This window comes from Patella vulgata, chromosome 4 (assembly GCF_932274485.2).
Source record: "Patella vulgata chromosome 4, xgPatVulg1.2, whole genome shotgun sequence".
Classification (NCBI taxonomy): Eukaryota; Metazoa; Mollusca; class Gastropoda; family Patellidae; genus Patella; species Patella vulgata.
The window spans coordinates 57,242,751-57,265,299 of record NC_065882.2 but is presented as its reverse complement, the minus strand read 5'-3'; the positions used below and the strand labels follow the sequence as shown (position 1 = coordinate 57,265,299).

At 34.7% G+C, this 22,549-nt stretch overlaps 2 protein-coding genes across 3 annotated transcripts; one reads left to right on the top strand and one right to left on the bottom strand.

Annotated features, from left to right (window-relative positions):
* Positions 1-665: 665 nt before the first annotated feature.
* On the top strand, positions 666-6,377 carry LOC126819162 (uncharacterized protein F21D5.5). Its single transcript, XM_050547037.2, has 8 exons — positions 666-1,463; positions 1,719-1,900; positions 2,351-2,440; positions 3,149-3,269; positions 3,574-3,701; positions 4,006-4,137; positions 4,547-4,649; positions 5,092-6,377. Exons 1-8 carry the CDS (start codon positions 1,058-1,060, stop codon positions 5,331-5,333), a joined length of 1,404 nt encoding a protein of 467 aa, XP_050402994.1. The 5' UTR covers positions 666-1,057; the 3' UTR covers positions 5,334-6,377.
* A 2,136-nt stretch (positions 6,378-8,513) lies between these two features.
* LOC126819673 (coiled-coil domain-containing protein 124-A) lies at positions 8,514-22,537 on the bottom strand. 2 transcript variants are annotated; one of them, XM_050547840.2, is made up of 5 exons: positions 22,404-22,537; positions 18,580-18,755; positions 10,901-11,057; positions 10,556-10,685; positions 8,514-9,038 (listed from the first exon to the last, which is right to left on the bottom strand). In XM_050547840.2, the coding sequence occupies exons 2-5, from the start codon at positions 18,736-18,738 to the stop codon at positions 8,849-8,851; spliced, it is 636 nt and encodes a 211-aa protein (XP_050403797.1). In that variant the 5' UTR covers positions 18,739-18,755; positions 22,404-22,537; the 3' UTR covers positions 8,514-8,848. The 2 variants fall into 2 exon arrangements, with proteins under 2 accessions (XP_050403797.1, XP_050403796.1); XM_050547839.2 differs by lacking the exon at positions 22,404-22,537 and adding an exon at positions 19,718-19,865.
* Between the last annotated feature and the right edge of the window lie 12 nt (positions 22,538-22,549).

Sequence of the window (22,549 nt, the reverse complement as noted above, 5' to 3'; positions counted from 1 at the left end):
CAAAATAGACTACCTTCTTAAAATAAGCTTCTGAGACGTATTGGATTACATTTCGGTGAGCGAGAGATTGTAATCCACCAATGAAGTACACAAGACTCTATCATGTAAGACTTCATATGACGCTTTATAAAATGATTCTTCACATCCCTTTAAAATTGCCGATAACTGAAAAGGCAAGTAAAAAATCCTGGCAAGAAAGTCAAAAATCGTCCATAAATATACTACATTTCTTCGTCCCCCTATTCTTTTTTTAAAATCTTTTGCTGGGAGGGGTCGGAGTGGGAGTGGAGGGTATGGTTTAGGCCTATTTGTTTAATAAAATGAAAGCAGGCAATGACCTTTGCATATATACCTATTTCGGGTCTGATATGAAAATATGTTTCTCTTTTTTGTAATCTGGGAAATTTTAGTTCATTTTCATCAGTTTTTTTTAAAATGGAAGATGTTTTGACTTATTATAATTAAATGAACCCATTTGGTTAAACAGTCATTTTAACTCATAAATATATATTCATAAAATTTATATTTATTGATTTATTTATTTATAACAAAACACAAGTGATTAACTTGCTTAAAAATAGTTTAACTTTAATCAAACTCTTTTAATGATTAATTTTTATTATTATTTAGATTCTATTTATTTTGTTAATATATTTTACTATGGAAGTAATTGTGTCGACGTGTTGCATTTTTTACAAAATTACAAACTATATATTGCTCCGCGAAGCAAATTTTTCAGACCTAACTCAGCAAGTGTGATAATCAAGACTATTTTCCCAACACGTGCACTAGAATATTCACGTCAACCGACTTGTCAGAAAAATCGACACGTGAATCTTGGACGTCAGCAGCGCCAATGATTAAGGTTGCATGATACGATGATAGCATGGACTTTATATAACATGATGATAGTAACAATATTAGTTATTTATTCTTCATAATGTAGAAATATATACTTTTTAAAATTCGTAAATTGTCGAATGTTATAAGACAGAGTTGTATCCCTTCGAATCAAGTTTGTTCATGTTCCTTGTTTACAAATGTGACGTCAAGTCTTATGTGTCTCTTCACGTTCACGCCTTTCAAAGTCGGACAGCTTATAAAGCTGATAACCGAGCGATCGCTTCCAAGTCGTTATCAAGCGGTACAAACGAAGAGCTTTAGGGGCATCTTAACAGAAAACTCGCATTTTATAACTTGGACAACACTCATTACAATGTCAAGTAGATCTCAGAAACTCAAGAGGAAAGCAGTAGATGATACTAAAACGAAAGCTAAGAAAGCCCGGGGCGAGACAGAGTTAGGAGATGGCCTTCATTGGATTCAACACGGTAAAGAGGTTAAAGGGGCGTGTCCGGTGATAGCCCTGACATCGGACACACTGCCCGGACGGGATAAGATAGCGGGATTTGACATAGATTTCACAATCATCCGAACTCAGAGCGGACGGAAGTTTGCAACAGGTGATTATTTGTTTATGATCAGCGACCGTGTTTGCCATAAATAATTAGTTCGATGTTGTTGGATGTGCTAATTAATATCTAGTGGCAACATATTAGTCGGACTAAATAATGTATTATATATTATCTATGGCATCATACTTTTTAAGTATGTCTATTATTTTTTTATAAGTAATACAGATGTTTTTGAAATATATAAAAAAAAAAAAATACTTTTTAAGATTGAAAAATATTTATGAGATTTAATTCCCAATCTAGGTGCTAAAGATTGGGAGATGTGGGATGATTCCGTTCCAACAAAATTAAAAGAATTACACAAAGATGGATACAGAATTGTTTTCTTCACCAATCAAGCCGGAATAGAAAAATTAAAAGTTAAACCAAGTGAAATAAAAGATAAAATAGAATCTATCATAAGTTCAGTTGGTATACCTATTCTTGTAAGTAATACACCAGCATCTATTTTTCATTTGATCAATATTACATGCAATATAAAAAGAATTTGGATGTTATGAACAATAGGACTTGGTAAAAGTGATAACACTGCTTTTTCTGAGACCCTGGCTTGAAATAATAGTAAGTATGAAATACATGTATACAATGTTAGTGGAACTATGAAATATTTTTTAAAGTTTTGTGAGATAGTACTATAGATAATTTATAGTTATAATTAATTATATGATATACCATGGTTGGAGGAATATGAGAGTTGTTAGGTAAATCATAGTTAAATATGCAATAATTAAGCATGATATATGTAATATACCATGGTTGTGGGAGTGAATTATAGATACATGGTTGCTTTCTTAGAACATTGTCAACAGGCTATTGTTGATGTTGTGTTTATGTGTATCGAAATACCCTGCACTGTATGATATTATATTTTCCAGGCTTTTATCTGCACAGGTGAAAATCATTTTAGAAAACCCAGTACCAGAATGTGGGATTTTATGGTAGAGGAATGTAACCAAGGTGTGACCGTAAGGAAATTTTTGTGTTTAAATGGACAAATGTTACTATATCAGAAGCATAAAATATTTTTGTGGATTTCAAAGCCCAAAAAGTGAAAAGGATTTTCAGAGTGTGCATGTTTTTAAATTCTGTCCTATATATATAACTTAAGTAGAAAATATCATTAAAGAAATTTTGTTTAAATGCCTACATGTTTTGCCGTTAGGTTTTCAAGGCAATAATGGATAATGGCATTACATCATTATGTAGCGTCAGTATGTTGAGATAGTTACAATAATTTTTCATATAAATTAAAATGAAATAAAATCACTGGTTGAGTTTGGGTTTGAATTTATTTATAAAATACTCTTCTTTAACTCTTAATTTTGTGATATTATTATCAGACAGTTTATAAAAGGGGAAAATATGAAAATGTGTCGATTTATTTTTTAGCACACTCCACGATATGCCCACTTAAGTAAAGTCATGTTTTTCAAATTCTTCCCAGATTTTGTGTAAATATCTGTTTAGAACAAGATGATTTTTCATATGGTCAAACTGGTCCATTGTCCACAATTGGAGGCTTTAATATTAACTTTTCTACAAAGATTATTTTTAAGGAGTAGTACATTTATTATAAACAAGATTTATACAATGAAAGTATTGAAACCATGGAAAATTTTATTATGCTAATGGTAAGTGTATAGCTGCATTTATGAAATTTTGGTTCATTTCAGGTTGATCTTGAGAATTGCCTTTATGTTGGTGATGCAGCTGGCAGAGCAAAAAACTGGGCACCAGGCAAGCCAAAAGATTTTTCTTGTGGTGATCGCATGTTTGGTGCCAATATTGGAATAAGTAAGTTACTAACTTATTATAGAAAAATGTCAACCATTTTTCAAAGCTGTAAAATCAGAGCAGAACAGTAGGAAATTAAACCCTTTTTCATTTTCATTTGTGTTATTTTTATTAATATTGGATAAGCTCTGTACCATAAGAGCAGAAGTCAGCCTACTCTGTTGACTGGAACATAAAAGCAATTATATATCAGTATTGACTTTATCTATAGACATACATTTCTCACAAAACAATTCAAAAGATAAATTCTATTGACATCGACAATTTTATTTGGGTAATTCATAATAAAGTAAACATTTTTCAGAATTTTACACCCCTGAAGAATTTTTTCTGGGTGAAAAAGCAGCACCTTTTGAATGGAGGAGTCTAAATCCAATAGATTATTTAAAGAAAAACCCAGCATCAAATGATAAAGTAGAATATAAATCTAAGGTACAGTTGAGTTATATTCTTGACATAAAATTATAGGGTAGTTATTTTCTTGACAGGGAATCATGGTTTTGTTATAATTCTTGACATTTTACCATGCAATACAATCAAAAAATTCTGATTGGTGGTTTGCAAGAATTATTCATTTTATTTGATAAGTTTTCTTATCTCCTGGTTATTTAACAGATGTGCCATGCAATATTAACATCTAGAATTCGAACCTATAAATATGTGACAATCAGCTTGCTAATGTTACAACAAAATTGCATTTTATGTATGTCTTTAAATTTCAAATTTTTTTGATCAGAAACAAGAAGTTGTGATTATGGTGGGATGTCCAGCATCAGGTAAAAGTTCCTTCCGTAAAAGATACTTTGAACCACATGGTTATGTTACTGTCAACAGAGATACAATGGGAACACAAGAAAAATGTATTAAGGTATGTTTTCTATGTGTAATGCAAGCTTCAAGGAATTAAACCTGGTTAATTGAGACCAAAATAATGTGTTGTTTTGAATTGATCTGATTGGTGTTGCTTGGACAAGCTCTGTACAATTGGATTTTGGTTTCAAGATATTATATAGCTTATTTTCTAATCACAGAGTTTAACAATATATCAGTTATATTTTAACATTGGCTCTGTGGACCTTAACTTTAAAATCAACTATTTTATCACACATTGCTCAAGATCAGTAGATGTGTTAAAAGAACATGGTTGTTTGGAATAATTATTCATTTCTTTGTAATACTGCTCTGTAGGAGCCACATGACAGGGAAGTTTTGGTTGGCTACTAATTGAATGGGTCCATCGTGTAGATATTCAACATTTGTTATATTTTCTTATTCAGGCAGCTAAAAATGCTCTGAATGAAGGTAAAAGTGTTGTAGCAGATAATACAAACCCATCAGTTGCTGCCAGAGAACCATATATAGATATGGCTAAAAACAAAGGTAGGTTAATAATACTAGAAATATATGTAGTCTTAAAAAATGTACAAGAAATATATACAAGTAACCATTTAACTTTTCAAATTAAGACTTCTGGTGGTTGTAGCAAAGACATACTTGTCCTGTATGGTAAATATTATTATTTACCTTTCAATCAGTACCTTTTGTGTGCTATTCCATTTCCCCAGCGTTCATATTTTCTGATTTTAAAGAACTATATCTTAAAATAGACAGAATAAATGTCACTCATGAAAAAGCTACCGATGAAATATCTGTCATTTGGATAAATGTTTGGTATAAAAACATATAATATTCTCCGTGTTAGGACAATGATGTTCTCCCTTGTCCTTGGATACCATGAAATGTATTCCGTGAATGAGATCCATATGTGGCTTTGTATAGCCATTTCTGTATGTACCTATAAAATCGTGTTTCTAAATTTCAGGGATACCATGTAGATGTTTTTATATGCAGACACCAATGGAATTAGCTCACCATCTTAACTATGTTCGACAAAATCAAACAGAAAGTGAAGTTCGCAGAATACCTGATGTCGGCTATAATGTTTACAAGAAAAACTTTGAGGAACCATCGAAATCTGAGGGATTTTCTGAAGTTGTCAAAATTGATTTCAAACCAATATTTGACAATGCAAATCATGAAACATTATTTAAAAACTGGACATAAGTATAAAAATCCTGAAAACACGATGAAATATATGATGTTTCATCATTTCAGTGTTACCGGTATCTGTCATAATGCACATTTTAAACTGTTAGTATGGTAATGTTGTAGAATTCAATTTTTATATCATTTACTTTTTCTCGTGTTATTGCATTTTTATATCATGTACTTTTTCCAGAGTTATACATACACTATTTCATTTGTATTTTTATTCCATCTTTGGGTATCTTCATGGAAAACATAGTGTTCACAACATATCAAATTTTATACCTGTTCATTTTAGTGATGTTAATATTATATATTTTTGTTAATGTTTAATTGTTTATTGATCATAATATGTTAGTTGTTGTTTTTTTTTTTGTGTCTGAATTTTGTTGAAGATATGCAAAGCTCAATGGTTGTGTGTGGCATACAGGTTATTCATGATAATACTGTTTTATTTTATTACGGGTAAATATAATTAGGCTGTCATGATAATAGAATATAATAAATGGCATTGTAAATTGTTTAAAGTCACTGATTGTCCTTTATAAACATTATTTTATTGATTGGGAAACAGAAAAAGCCTATATACATGTAATCACTCTCCTCAAAGTCATACATGTACAGGCATATGAACATTATGTAAACTACATGTATTTACAACACAAAACTTAAAGGGACTATCCCTTATTTGAGTCTCAAAAATAAAAGTCTGAGTATGTATAAAATTTAAACGCCAAACTATAGAGGAATTGTGTATTTACCTTGTCTCAAAATTTCAGCTCAAAATATTGAGTCATTTGGATGTGACCGTCAAAACTGCTTATCCGGACACGTAACCCTTTTAAGATTTCGGATCAATTTTTTCGTTGGCTGACCTGATAATGGATTCACGCTCATTGAGAGGTCTATACAGTGAATGACCCAAATGCTGTATTTGATAACGAAAAGTAAATTTCACCTACACATTATTTTTATACAAAAAATGTCTGGTTTTATCTAGACACCCACAATACAGCTTGGGACACCGGTCTCCATTTCCAGATGAAGACTGACGGGTTTCAGTTATTTGAAAACTTATCACAAATATTGAGTTAGTTGCTCAGCACGTAGGTAGAGGATTTTAAGGGATTTTAAAACAAAATTAAACAGTTTTATTCTCCAAACAATCATCGGGATTAGCCCTTTAACTACAATATTGTAAAAGTTGAGATCTCTTAAGAGAAACGCAAGTCCAAAATTTGCTCTATTCTGTTCAGTATTTTCAAAGTTATCATAAACTGACCTTATATTAACATTCGGCATCCGCTGCAGTCAATATAAATGGGAATAGTTAAAGACAGCAAATACTGCCTATAATATTACCAAAATCTTTGATTGACCTTTGTTTAAATCCTACTGAATTCAAGTCATGGTAAAATACTCTGTGATAAATACAAATGACAATCGGTAATTTTATTCTTTATACTTGTATTCTGAACCAGTCTTTTAATCAAGAGTTAATAATAGATGGTTTCAAAATTCAGAGATGCAAATAAATGTAAAAAGCCTCAAATGAAAGTGTATGATTTATTTTGTTTGGTGAAGAGTGTGGTTGTGATGTTAATGATTATTTTTTTTTTTAATACTTCTGTTGAGATATTGAAATAAAGATGTTTCACAAAGAACTTTCCAGTAGTTATCTTTGATAAAGCAGAGTGTAACCATATTTATGGCCCTACCCAATACCTTGACTGAGTTTGATAATGAGCAGTTTCTGCTCAGATTAAGTATAGTTAAGTAATTTGATTGGTCCAGACTTTGGAATGCGATAAGTCCGATTCTAATAGGGGAGAAAGATTAAACTGGATGGATAGTTCCATAATGAACAGTTTCTACTCCAGTTAAACAGATTGAGGAACGATTTATGCTTTATTAAAAGATCAATATTCAAGTAATTAATGAGTCATCTATTTATTTTGGAATTGAGAAGGGGGAAATCAGCCCCACTGTTGTGTTTTTTCACAATATTTAAATTGTGTGCTCTAAGAATATAATAGTCGCTGGATAAGTGAGAATATTTTGAGCTTTTAGTGACTTTGTATAGCAACATTTTGTTTTCAAACCGGTACATCTTAAAGCTAGTCTGTGTAAGTTATGTCTTTTTATTATATACACGTAAGGCCAATTGCTTGCAAAGTTAATCGTTGTTACTTACAATACCATGAAAGGTAAGTTTGTTTGTGACCTTTTATTGGTATCCTTGCAACATAAAACAAGAAATTAATGTGTTAAATCTGAAATGTATCACATTAATTTCAATACAAATTTCTATTCCCGAACAATTATTATTGTCAAGGATGGTGACAATTCTTTCAACTCGCCTCTGAAATAGCAAATTGTGTGTTCATTTATTAAATTGCTGATATATATTGCTCCAACCTATGACAAATCTGTTAATAGTTTAAAGTAGACATAATTTCTGATACATCATTAGATTATCTGTGACACTGGTGTCATCACAATCGTATATTTCATTCAAATTCAAATGTCAAAATGTATGCCGAGTATGAAATGAAATGGTGTTTAACAGTCTACTTTTTTGCACAAACCAGCCTAATGAAGATTGGCATACATCATGCAGTGTGATGTGAGGGAAATTCATAACATTTTCCTACTGTCAATGGTTCTATTACCTGCATCCCAACTCAACATGTACACAGAATCTCATACAATCCGAACAACTTTTCCTTCCATCTGGACTGGAAAATCCAGAGAAACTTTACTGGCCAGCACTAGGATCAATCCCACAACATTTTGGTTCGTGAGCATATTTTATATGCATGAAAATAGCTTAATTTAAAGGCATCAATCCAATTTATCAGGGGCATGGAAATAGTTAATGCACTAAAACTACAATCAACATCAGTGCTCACTCTGGGTTCCATTTTGTTTCCACCACTAAATTTGTTAGTAACATAACAATTATCTAAACACCCGATTCACAGAAGATTAATATTGCAATACTATTTTTAGCCAACAATGTTCACCTTCACATATGAACAACCCAGCCATAATTTCAATATGCATTTGTCTACCCCTGGTAGGTCATAATAATTTCAGGCATGTATATCTATTGTATACATTATCATGAATTAGGTTTCTTCATCCTTGTGTAGAAAAGCCACATCAATTATTTTCAGAACAACAAATGTATATGAATTATTTATAAGAAGATTTATTTTTTTAGACCTCACCACTCACCTGGTCTATAGTATATTTTTCTGATTGATTTACTTAGTAAAACAATCTGCTTGTCTCCCGCTTTTTGGTGAAATTTAACAGATACATAATTTCTGTTTTGATCTGTGACAGTAAACAACAAAACAAGTCTTCAATTTTTATTTTTGCTTGTGCAGATGCAAAAGAGAAAAATATAAATTATAGTTTGATTTAAATAAACAATATATAGAATTACTTGTATTTTAAACCCAAGTTTCAATTCATACATTCACAAAATTTCCTTTATAAAAGGTACAAATATAATGTCATTTTTATTATAACATTTGAACCAAAGGATTATCTGGGGATTTCATCCACTCTTTCTGAAGTAATTGTTTCACTTGTGTTAATCGCAAATTAGGATTTTCACGCTTTAAAACAGGTAAACGGTCAGATTCAAACTTCTTAAAGGCTGCTTTCATTCGTTTCTCTGGATGTTTTTCAGATTCTTCTTGTTCACTTATTCTGGAAATAAATTATAGGATATCTTTATCTGACACAATATATATCACATAATTAACTGTATTTCAGAAATGGGTTTTTCACCGATTTTAAATAGCAAATTTAACAATGTCTGGCAAGAAAAAATGGCTGAAATAGCTGTTCATCTATTAACAAATAAACTATCAATGATAAAACCTCTCCCTTTTGTACCATAGCTGCATGCTGCAGTTCTTGCAGTGATAAACATTTGGTGTATTTTATATCGTGTAGTCTCTACACATTTCTCAGACACACTTTATTGTTTATCATTTATATGTTCTTTCAACCTACTGGTAATATTTATATTTGAAAGCAAAATAAATTATTTAGAACAGTAATCACTAATTCCCCTGCAATGAAACATACACCATGCCCGTAGCCAGTTCGTAAAATTTGGTGGGGCTATGGAATTTTTGGGAGGGGCTGAGGAGGCGAAGTCACGAGTCAGGGTGGGGAGTCTGAGGGTACTCCCCAAAATTTTTTTGAATATTTGGTGCTCTCTCCTCACATCTGCTGAGTGCATTCCTGGGCCTCAAATTGAAGTGCCTCAGGCAGGGTTTTATGGCTGAATTTTCTGAAACTTCCTTCTTCGACTCCTCCCGCCGATATCATCTTGAGGGTAGTAGAGAGTGTCTTTTGATTTACTCGGAGAAGTCGGGCAATACAGCTGTAGTATCAAATTTCAAGTGAACTATAGGCTATAGGTATTCTATTCATAGAATTACAGTATAGGCTGCATAATAGGCACCTACATTTTAGGCGCCCTTAGGCACCCTACATCAGGTGTAGGCAAATGCAAACATTTGAACCGGCGCCTTGTAGGCGAACAAATAAACCAGGGCCTCTTTTAAACCCGTAACCCGGGTATAAAAGGGCAGGTCCCAGGAAAATGGCAATAAATTATGCAGTCTCTGGTACCATCAAGAATGTGATGAGTGAGTACACATGTTCAGTGGCAGTAGACCAACATGCCTCACAGTAGTTATGTACAACACATGTATGGTATCAAGACAAGAGGATCAAGAGGTGATGATGACAGTTACGAGCCTACGGGATGCCTACCCATTAGAACACTCCTAAAAATCATTATTGTCGGCAAAATATTTGGGGGGCTAATTCAATTTGTGGGGGGAGAGGGGTGGGAAGCTTAGCCACCCTGTGGCTACGGGCCTGACATATACTCACAGTCATCAGAGCAGTTCATAAAGGACTGTCACATTTCTATTCTTTTGTAGGCAAAGGGGTATTCACAAGACACTAACATGTCCATGTACATAAACAAGCTTCTTCTTTCCATGAACATGCTCTATAAATTTTAAGTAAATTGAATAATAACTTAAGTCTCTCGGTCATCCTCTCATCCACATCATTTTTCATATTGATCAACTAATTGTGGATGCCGGATCAATGTGCCGACAGGATGTGGGCAAGAATATGCGATCACATTTCGATGTGGGCATTTGAAAATGAATGACTGAGAACAGAAATAAAAAATTTACCCTAAAATTTGAATAGCTTCCTCTACTGTTCTAGCTTCATCACCATCAACCATATAACGATTCAAGTTTTCTTCAATTGGTGGACCATCATCATCTTCATCATTGATATGTCGACGAGGATTGGTTTTATCTTTTTAAATACAAGAAAATATTTTAAGTTCATTGTTAAAAAATAATGTAAGGATTAAGTCTACGGTCGGTCGTTGCACATATTTTTGGACATTTAATTATGTTACATTTAAATAAATATTTCAAGATGAAACAGAATCACCAATTTTGCTCTTTATCTTCTAGTTTTAATTAAAGGATTCTAACTAGGATTAAATATTGTTTAATATCTCTTACTACTTGGTTTTTCAATATTAGCAGCTATTGCATGACGAGTAACTTTAGATGGAGCAGTGGGTTTCGCACTCTTTAATGAACTCATTTCTTCATCATGAAGTTGTTGAATCTCTTTTTTCTTTTCAAGCTGCTCTAATCTTTTTTTTTCTTTTTCATCCTTAAAAAAAAAAATCCATTTTGGGAATTTGAATTACATACATAAACAAGAGCATTGCTGACGCTGAAATATACATCCACATTCCTGCTTTGATTGATATGGTACTTTTTAAAATGAATGCAAAGTTCCAAGATGATCCATTCAGAATTGCAGCCTGTAGACGATAAATAGAAAAACTGGGCGTGGCTCTGCCCCTGGGGGTTGGATATGGAACAATATAAATACGTACCACCCTGTTATTGAAATGATTAATATGCTGAATTTGAACAAAATCTGTTAATTATTGCAACCTGTAGAGTATTTACCGATAAAAACTAGCAAAAAAGTGGGTGTAGTACCACACCCCTGGGGGTCGGGACATGCACCAAATTAAATAGTTCCTATCCTTACAGTATAAGGAATAAATATGCCAAGTTCCAAGATGATCCATTTAGAATTCCAGCCTATAGACAAAAAGCACAAAAATTGGATGTGGCTCTACCCCTGAGGGTTGGACATGGACCAATATATATAGGTGATCCATTTAGAATTCCAGCCAGTAGACAAAAAGCACAAAAACTGGGCGTGGCTCTGTCCCTGGGGGTTGGACATGGACCAATATATATATAGCTACAACCCTATGCTGGATCATTCCGAATCGGATCCAAGTCTGGTAATAATTGCAACCTGTATATCATTTACAGACAAAATATCAACAAAAAGTCAGAGTGTCACCACCGAAAGGGCTGGGGGTGGAGAAGGGGATCGTCGTGCACCAACATCCATAGCTGCCGTCCTTAGGGTATAGGGAATAAGTATACCAAGTTCCAAGATAATCCATTCAGAATTGTGGCCTTTGGGCACTAAAGGCAAAAATTGGATGTGGCTCTGTCCCTGGGGGTCAGGGCATTCACCAAAATCAATAGTTGACGCCCTTAGACTATAAGGAATACATATACTAACTTGATCCATTCAGAATTGCGTCCTGTAAACGATAAACACAAAATTTGGGCGTGGCTCTGCCCCTGGGGGTCGGGACATGCAGTTGTCTTTCTTAGGCTATATCCCAAGTTCAAAGATGATCCATTAAGAATCATGGCCTGTAGGCAACACACAGAGACACAAAGAAAATATGGTTGTGGCTTTGCCCCTGGGGGTTGGGCAATCACCAGAAAATAATAGGGGTCATCCTTAGGGTATGAGGAATAGGTATGCAAAGTTTCAAAAGGATCTGTTTAGGCGAAACACAAGACGTACAAACATTGGGCGTGGCTCTGTCCCAGGGGGTCGGGCATGCACCAAAAATAATAGAGGTCAGCCTTAGGGTATAAAAAAAGAGTATAAAATTTGTTTCAAGACGATCGGTCGGGCATGCACCAAAAACAATAGGGATCATCCTTAGGGTATAAGGAATAAGTATGTAAAGTATGTATGATCACTTAAAGCCATAATTTCATATTTTCTAAGAAAGTCAAAACATAATTATTTCTATGCCTTTTGCTCAATAGGTTGTCAACTCACTATTATACGATCATATGTATTATTCTCCCACTTAAAAACCTTTAACCCCGGAAATAATAACACAATTACCTCCCTTGTTGTCTATTCCCCCCCATGGAATCGCTATCTTCAAACATTTGAATTTGAAGTTGAAAATGATATTTTTGCCAATTTCTCAACTTGCAATAGTGAATTATAGGTGTCGGGAGAGCACCATGCAGGGGGTGATAACCCTTGGGTCAGGGATTTGGACCAAATTTTTTCTGTGAGATGGGTTAGTACCCAGATACATCCCCACAAAATATTAGATTGATTCAGTTGATACTGACCTGGAAAATTGGAAAAGTATTTTTTAATCGAAAAATAAGCCAAAAATAGGCAATTTTGGATCCAAATTTGAATGACCTGCTATTCGGACAATAATTGATTTGGAAAGACAAAATTTTGGGCATTAGTAGGACCACTCAGGTTCCTCCTTCACACTGAGTTTGAAGTTTCTACTGCTAATGATACCTTGGTACTAGCCGGATACCCAACTCTCTCTGAAAATTGAATTTAATGAAAACCAATGTTTAAGAGGCTATAACTCATTCTTTGCAGGGACTAGGACCAAAGTTGAATGTTACCCACAACTAACAACCTTCCTACTAACAAAATAAAAAATAAAAATGACCGGAACAGTCATAATAAAAACAAGAGAAATATATGAAAAACACCAAAAATTAGGATAAAATGTCCCGTCTATCAATACCCCAGATGAAGTATATGTATGGACATCTTTACAAATTTAATATATTCCATTTAGTCATTAGCAAGGATGATTTAGACATGAGAGGAACAAAGTAACATGAGATTTAAAGTCCACTGGACACAAACTAAGTCATTTTGGGACTAGCATAATATGGTGATGCATACTGTATCTATGGACATCATCACAAAGTTAATATATTTGTTAGTAAGGGTGATTTTGACTTAAGAGAGAGAAATGGGGTTTAAGGTCCACTCAACACAAACTAGGTCATTTTGGGACTAACATATGGTACAATTTTACTTCAGTAATACACTTGTGGGAAAAGAGAATATCCATGAGGTTGGACAAACAACACCACACCATGTCACCGGCATGCTGTCACACCACTTAACTCAATGACAGACCTTAGAATCTAAAGTCTATGTGTTAGACCAGGGACAAGTTTCATGAATGTCCAATGCAATTTAAACAGAACAAATCGTCTTCTATAAATATGATATAATGAAAGGTGAAATATGATACACGATTCAGTGTAAGCATATTTTAGCTCTTGGGTAAAAGACGTGTTTCGGAGGGATGTACATGTTCGCTCTTGTAACAGGTTTTAAGGACGAGGGGATTGTAGATGATCCAGTGACAGTAAGTCGTAGTCACACAATCAGCAAGACGACTATACAACACCTTTTCTACCAATGTTCCTTGTGCCAAATAGGTTATTTTGGTCAAACATATTTTAGGAATCAGACCAGCTTATTCGTATCTGTATTTAGGAGCCGATCATTGTATAGAAACATTTGGACGTTTTCATGGAGAGGCATTACAGATCGGGAGGCTATGATAATTCCATATTGAAATCCCTGAAGGAGAAGAGGTCAAAAACAGTACTACAAAATAAAACAGTACTCTGTGGTCCAAAAACCTTGAAGAAAGGTCAGAGAGAATTTACACTCGAACGCAGGAATCTAAGTAAGTGAGCACTTCTGCTCGAACGTAGGTATGTGTAGGAGTTTGGTACATGCGGTCAAAATTATCCTGGAGTGCCATAAATCCTGTTGTGATCTATGCCATGATTCAGAGATTTCAATACCAGACATTAAATGTCCCTACATGAACACTTCTGAATGTTTCTTCTTATGGTTCATCTTTACATGAGCAGGTGTTCAAATTAAAAGATATCAAGTTTATGATAGTCATGTCAGTCAAATTTATACGATGATCTGCTCATGAATACAAATCTTAATAACAGTGGTCTGATCCCTGCAAAATTACACACCACTTATGACTCTTCCCTATGGCTATCAAGCAAGCGTGAAAGTCAGATTTTGTCACAAAAATATTATGATTTTAAACAAAATGATCTATTTGACACGATTCACGTTGAAATTACGAAATTTTACAAGTAATGGTGATGATCAGTAGTCATTTGAAGATAATCGCTGGTCATTGCTGAAAAGGTGCTGCTTTGGTTAAATTGTGCTAATATAAAAGCTTGCTATGCCAGTCCTTACATTTATGCACTTCCATGCTACTAACTACTGAATACAGATGAGAATAATCATTGCCTGATCCTGCAAAATTATACACCAGTTAAGCCCCTTTCCTACGATGACTGCGAACGTCTGATTTTGTCACAAAAACTTCATGATTTTAAACCAAGATAGTATATTTGGCACAAGGAACGTTCAAGTAACAAAAAAATAGTACTAATGTTCATAATCAACGGTCATTTGAACTTTTAAAAATAGTAGTCAGTCATCAGTGAAAAGGCGAATTTCGTGGAAAATACTGTTTTTACACATTTACAGAATATTACAGTACTGTAGTGGGTTGCGTTCCGGTCAGTTTTTTTCTTTTGACATTTACTTTGAGAAATGCCCTTCACAACCACACCAAACAATTCTATGTCAGACCTGCAAAGAAGCAGCTACATGCGTTTTAGGATAGCATAGTTTTAAACATATGTAAAATGACCACTTTATGATCACTCACAGAAAATTCCACACGATTCATTCATTCCCAAACGACTGCAGGATTTTAAGACGACTACTAGGCCTATTATACCTGACCAATATCAAAAATTTAGAGACACAACATTTCGGGTAGGAGCGTTTTGAAATTAGGGTAACAAATTGGTCGAAATATGTCAATTTTTGCCCCAAAACAACAATTTCCAGTTATACCGGAAGTTGTCCGTTCAAAATTTTTTCACTTCATCATGTGACTTCTGTCGCCCAGGGGTCCCCATAGACCAAGTATGGTTGAAATTTGCTGACCCCCCGGTTTATCGTTTTTTTCAATTTCTGCATGGTGCTCCCGTGGACACACTCTTAATAAGATTATTCTTTAACAAGGTAGGACTGTTTATAGATACCATCTATTTTAAGGCATTATTTTAATAAATTTTAAAAATGTAACTTAAAAATATGAAATTGCAACTTGTGGCTTGTAGGTGATGCACAGACACACACTGGACATATAATGAGCTTATAATATGTGGCATATATACTCTTCAAAAAAAATTGGGGATATTCAGAAACAATACAAAACTGCGGAAATGCACTGCTGTTTTTAATAGAGGTAACCAGTGTATGTTAATAACAGGCCAATTGCCTACACATGAACATAAACAGTTCATATGGGCAGCTTATCTGAAGGCCCCATTTCACTCGCAAAGAGATACACCGTCAAAAGTGAAAATGAACGTTTTTGATTTTTGTCTTAATAATGAGTAATTGCTCCACCAGTCCCCAGACATTCAGCAATTCGATGTGGCATGCTCCTAATCAACCGTCCAATCACGATTTGGGGAAATCTGACCCACTCCTCTTGCAGTGCCACGGCCAATTCTTGCAGTGTTGTCGGTTGACGTTGACGAAAACGTCTCCCAATCAAATTAAACGTAACACACTAAAGCAAAGATATGCTAAACAGTAAATCATATGCAAGAACCAACAGGAAAGTAAACATGTATAGATAAACCAGCATGTTGCAGTTTTCATCAACCCTTTCTTGAAGTGTCAAATTTGACAATGAACCCCTCCCACGTGTATGGCGCTATTGCATGGCGTATGTGCAGCTCAGTGGTTCTGTTGGGGCGATAAGTTCTTCATCTGCGAACATACTCTCAAAGCATGTCAAGTGTCCATGGCTATTTATCATATCGCAACCTGCATAGGTATTTGCATTTCAATATCCCCTACTTTTTTTGAAGAGTATATATATATTAACTTGAAAAGTTGTTAAAGCTAAATGTCAAATCCTGGAATCCATTTGTGAGTAAAGTAGAAGACAACCCTTTCTATTAAAATATTACTCTATAAGCCACTGACTTGTGTTGTATGTAGTAGTTATTAGCACCCTTTCCGAGGTGTATCGGTGAATATCAGGACAGTTTTGGTCGAGGGGCCCAGCCGAGGAGGCGGCTCCTCGACCAAAACTGTCCTGATATTCACCGATACACCGAGGAAAGGTGCTAATAAGTTACTTACATCACATTTCTATTGTGAAGCAAAATGTGAAAAATAGTATTTATTATCGAGTCGTTTCAACCGAAAAGTGACAAATACTTTCTGTTCTTTCATTATTTATCCCTTTCTGAGCCTCTCGTTACATTTCATGGTAGAATGATTTCGCAGTTGAGAGACGACCTGAGTAGTATTCACGCGTGCGTCTTGCTATAATACTCTGAGCGTAAAACAATCACGTGTTTGTTTAGACCACATCGTCAAAACAATGTCTATGGCGTAGAGGACTGCGATATTATTAAATGTAGTGTAAAGGAAATGCGAAACGTGGGTCATTCCTGGTGAAAGTATGCATCGGCGGATGGTTCTTCCGTTGAAATTTATTTGTAATAAAGTTTATGATTTTCTAGGCGTTTTTTTTTTCATCCTGCTTATTTTCAATGCCTGTGAAGTGTCCAGCAAGAGAACTGCGCCTTCTATCATCACAATTAGTTAAAATAATTATTCAATATTCTAATTTATATATTTTGCATATTAATATAAATCAAACCAAATTATGAAATAGATGCCAATTGGTATGTATAATAATTGATTTTTGTAATATGTTGTTATGTTAATTTAATGTCATTGTATATGTTTTTGAACTGCCATGTAGTTCCCCCCATTTTGTTTTGTTACTATGATTTTGACTAGTTGTTTCATGTACATTGGTTAGAGCCTCGTTATCAATTGCGATCAGGGTCGGACTAACGATCAGGGTCGGACTAAATGTCCGCTACTTATTGCTTGATAGATATCTAAAAGGTATAAAAGTATCCGTGTATCAGAAATGATCAGTACTCTTTCTGTACATTTCTGAGTGTATCAGAAATGATCAGTACTCTTTCTGTACATTTCTGATACACGGATACTTTTAAGCATGTATTGCAATTAAACAGGACAGTTTTATCAAAGGTTGCCAGTGGCAACGAGTAGAAGTGGGATGTAATTGTTGTTTTTAACCTTACTCATTAGGCCTACTTGATAGCGTACTGTATATTATGGTGCCATGTTGCCTCAACATTTTTATTTCAACACACGAAATTTGTGTGGTTTAACTGTATCATCATATGGTATCAAATATCAGTGCATGTTTTGGATTGTTTACAGGTAGAGATATTGTCCTTACATCGTTAAATGATTATCCTAAACTTCCATCAGGTATTCAATAGTGACCCTCTTTTATGAATGACACTGGAAATGGGTTTATAAGTCTGTTTCCTATTCAAATTATATAGCAGTTATGCTCAGTCCAGTTGGTGTAGAAAAGTAGGACATTAAAACCCAATTCATTTTGGAAATGAAATGAAATGAAATGGGGTTTAACGTCCTACTGTTCTGCTTCTATACTGGGCTAATGAAGACGGGCATACGCCATACAGTGTGCTATGAGGGAAATTTTGCCCGGGCAGCGGCACTATCGCCTACTCTTTATATCGAATTCCAACTGCCAAGGGATCTTTTACGTGCATTCCAATGTATACATGGGACCTCGGTTTTTTGTCTCATCCGAACGACTAGACAGCTGTCCTTGTCAGGCCCTCCGTTCTGCACCACTGACAAGGGGAAACCACGTCGGAAAATCCAGATGAACTTTCTTGGCCAATGCAGGGATCGAACACCCGACCTCCAGGCTAGCGAGCCAGCGTCTTAACCACCCAGCCACCGTGGCTTCCATTTCATTTCGGACATACATGTATGATTTTGTTCATTTTTTTAAATGTGTTATATTGTGTTTTTAAATGCTGTCTCTACATAACTGTAAGCTTATTTGTTAAAAATTAAAAACCTTTCTCTGTAGTTTTCTATTAACATTTTTATCATCATCTTTCCATAGCTCATCCTCGGCTGCTGCTGCTTTTTTTATTTTTTCTTCTTCTTTCTGAGCACTTTTTCTAGCTCGTGCCTCTGCAGCCTTACTGTTGATGCCTGCAAACTTTTTGGGCATGGTATGCGTTTCTCACACTGAAAAAATCAAATTTCGTAAACAAAATATATAGATATATAGGCCTCCTGATCAGGTCCAAATTTTGGAGGGCTATCAATCTTTGCAAATTTTAAAGAATAAGCTCAACAATCTTTGCAAATTTTAAAAAATAAGCTCAACTCCATCTACAACAACCCCTTGGTTTCTAGCAAACTGAATCTGGTCACAAATTAATAGTCCGCAAGAAGAGAACAGGAAGACAGTGGCGAATATTGAAAACTGTACAGCCTGTAGAAAGTGCACTAAGCAAAAAGGACAGACTGACAGCATAATTATGCAAATATTAACGCTGACAGTCATCATTTTCTAATATACTATACTATTATTCTATAAGCCATTGGTTTGTTTAGGTATCCCGTGAACAAAATATTGTTTAAATAAAAAATATATATAAATACTATTATTATTAGTATTTTGATCCACAGTGCCAGTGGCTTATGGTGCTGGCTCACTATCCAGGAGGTCCCAGGTCAGGGTTGGACGATAAAGTTTGTCCATTGTCGGAGGTGAAAGACCTAGAAAGGAAACTAAGGTCTCACACATGTAAATACACACTAGCAGCACTTAAAGAATAGGCCTCTACAGTCGTTTATTTGAATTATTTTATTTAAAGTCCGATTTCACTTATCACAGCCATCAAAGATACCCTGACAACTGAAAATGGAAATAAGAGTAAACCGTTGCTGCGCTGCCTAGGTAAAATTCCTCTCATAGCACACTGCATGAAATATGCCCGTCTTGTTTAGACTTTATCCGGGATAGTTTACAAAATTAAGAAGTTGTAAATTAAAATATAATAATCCCGATCATGCATTTCAAAACAAAGGAAGCCAGCAGGTCTGTCTGAACTTACTTTTATAGCCTAGTCTGGAATATACCTAAAGCCTATAAAATAAATATTTGTTAACCAACAAATTATCTCATTGTGAGTGCAGATTACCTTTTTATTTAGAAGCTTTTATATTTTTAACTTCAACATTGTATTTTCACAACATCGAGACATTTATTTGTTTTTGTGGAAATGTATTTCGGGTTTGCGGATCGGATTCGAACTACGAAACAGTTGCAAATTTTACTTCGTTGTGAATTACGCGGGTGAACCGGATAGTCAATATTTCCAATGTGTATCTCCGTGGATAATTTAATGCTTTATGTCAAAGATAAAAAGAATCACAATTTGAGGTCCTCAAACCTAAGAAAGAAGGCCAATATCTTTTTTTTTTGGCAATTGCAAATATTGATGTAGAAAATAACAATTGACAAAAATTTATTTAAAGAAGCTAAATCACTAATATTTGGTACCTAAGAAATAGACACAAATGGGTCGCAACGCATATTATAATGTAATATAAATGTATACATACTGATTTACGTTCAATTGTTTCGGTTTTTACTCTAATTATTCAAATCAGTTATGTTCGGCGAAATACGCCAGAAGTCTCAATCGAATGGCAATAGCATCTGGTTATTCCAGTCTACATCGAGAGTATTTATAGTGCATGCTCTCCAGATAAGATTATGGCGTCACCGTTTGACATGACTTTTTGAATATTCTAGCTTCGTTCTTCGAGTCCCTTGTTACAAATGTCTTAAATACTGGATATCAGTTAAAGTAGCTAAGTCTCTAACTCCAAAATCTTCAACATTGAAAACACGATTTATTTGTCAAATTAAATCAACATTCATGTTGTGATCTTACCGGAAAAAGATGGGCTTTTGATATCCAATATTTAAGACAAAATAAACATTTTACCATTGGTACACGAATCGTGTACCATAATGCGCTTCAGCCCCAGTTGTATCAAGAGACTCGAGGGACGAGGCTAGACACATTGCACCAAATCAAACGGCGTATGTAGACTGGAATAACCAGACGCTAGAAATTTGCACTCGCTTGAGACTGCTGGCTTATTTCGCCGAACATAACTGATTTGAAATTGGAGTAAAAACGGAAACCATTGAATGTAAATCAGTTTATATACATTCATATTCCAGTATTATATGCGTTGCGACCCACTTTTGTCAATTTCTAGGACCCAAATGTTAGCGATTTAGCTCCTTTAAGCCCATATTTTTCCGGTAAGATCACAACATCAATGTTGATTTAAATTGACAAATAATTTATGTTTTCAATGTCAAAGACTTTGGATGATATTAAGTTAGTGACTTAGCTACTTTAACACAAGCTCATATAGATTGTTCATATCTGAAAGTCCAATAATATGTGCCACCTAAATGTAAAGCCTAGGTGTTGTCTTCTAAGCACTTTAAAGTATTTTTATTGTAAAAAAAAAAAAGAAAATAAAGGAGCTGTGGTAGCTCAATGAGTAAGGCACCACAGGCTCACTATAACCAGGCAAAATATGGAGTCATGATGTCTCAGTCTAAGTTCCTATAATCATTGGCATGCACATAAGACGAATAGTGACAGATGGAATTTGAGTAGGCCGAAATGCTGCTGTCTGGGCAAAATTTCCCTGTCCATTTTCATTATCAGCCCAGTCGGCACAGAAAAGTAAAAGTAGGACATAACATTAAACCCCAAAATATTTAACTGATGCATCCTTTCCTCAGCTCAGGGTTAAAATCCCACTGCACATTTTAACTCTTAGCCATTGAAAATACTGCAATCTTAAAATATTTTAGTCTAATTAATTAAGACTTCGTGATTTAGAACCCTTAAGTGACTTTTACCCGATACCACCAATCCATACAACCGTCAGATTCAACGGTCACATCAAACAAACTCATCTGAGAAATGGTCAGAAGGATAGCTTATTGTATGGATTGGATCAGTTCTATTACCATCGGACCAACTGATGCAATTATAGCAAATAAAATCACATTATATTAGACAGTGTATGGTGTACGACGCCATATCTGACTTGGCAACCTGAATTCCTGATTAAAGATGTTTTCTTCTGTCGCTTTGAGTACTTTGACGTCCTCTAAAATGGATTCTAAACCTATCCGCGACTGAATTAGATTATCTAATAACTCTGTATACATCTGTATTATGAAGCATGGACTTTGTGGAACCCGCAGCATGAAAACTATAAGAAGACAGGGATGAGAAGTGTCGCCTTATTTAGTTACTAAGAAGAAACAAAATGTTGCCATACAATGAATAGAACCATTATTCCATGTAAACAGTTGTCCAATATGTTGCATCCGACCGTTGTATGGATTGGTTAAATATATTGTGTAAACGCCGCTTTAGTCCAATCACTACCACAGCTAGCAGGAGGTGTGGTGCATTGAACACAAGGCATCAGTTCAAGTTCGAGGTGTTCACATAGCCAACATGTTTATTATTTTGCTAAAGAACTATTAGCAAGTGCTGCTGGCCCGCACTATATTATATACAAGCAAAACAATAACCTGTCCGCATTTCTAAATCAATCCGTCACAAATGAAATCAAACATGGAGGACCGAAATAAGGAAAAAGGAGAAGCCTCCCATCAAGTGAATTTAAACGTTGAAAACATTGATTTAAACAAAAGCGACACTGTGGCACCAAACAGTCCGCCAATACGTGAAATAACTCAGACTGATCACTTAAATAAAAAGCTGCTGAATTCGTTTTTAGAACGATTAAATACTCAATCAAATACCATACCCTTACCAAACCAAGACCAAGATTTCACGTCAGCTGATAGTAATAGTACTAGCAACGATTTTTCTGATCATGAAAGCAGTTAGACTAAAACTATTTATATAAATTATTGTTAATAATAATCCAACACCAGATTATATTTTATGACATTATTA

What these genes read in the sequence shown, in the direction of transcription:
- LOC126819673 (XM_050547840.2), bottom strand. Translation starts at nt 18,738, where the DNA reads ATGCCCAAAAAGTTTGCAGGCATCAACAGTAAGGCTGCAGAGGCACGA. An exon ending in ATAGAAAACTACAGAGAAAG is followed by an intron (nt 11,058 to 18,579) that starts GTTTTTAATTTT and finishes TTTTTTTTTAAG; the next exon opens with GATGAAAAAGAAAAAAAAAG. An exon ending in TAATATTGAAAAACCAAGTA is followed by an intron (nt 10,686 to 10,900) that starts GTAAGAGATATT and finishes GTATTTAAAAAG; the next exon opens with ATAAAACCAATCCTCGTCGA.
- LOC126819162 (XM_050547037.2), top strand. Translation starts at nt 1,058, where the DNA reads ATGTGTCTCTTCACGTTCACGCCTTTCAAAGTCGGACAGCTTATAAAG. An exon ending in TGGTGCCAATATTGGAATAA is followed by an intron (nt 3,270 to 3,573) that starts GTAAGTTACTAA and finishes AACATTTTTCAG; the next exon opens with AATTTTACACCCCTGAAGAA. An exon ending in AGATATGGCTAAAAACAAAG is followed by an intron (nt 4,650 to 5,091) that starts GTAGGTTAATAA and finishes TCTAAATTTCAG; the next exon opens with GGATACCATGTAGATGTTTT.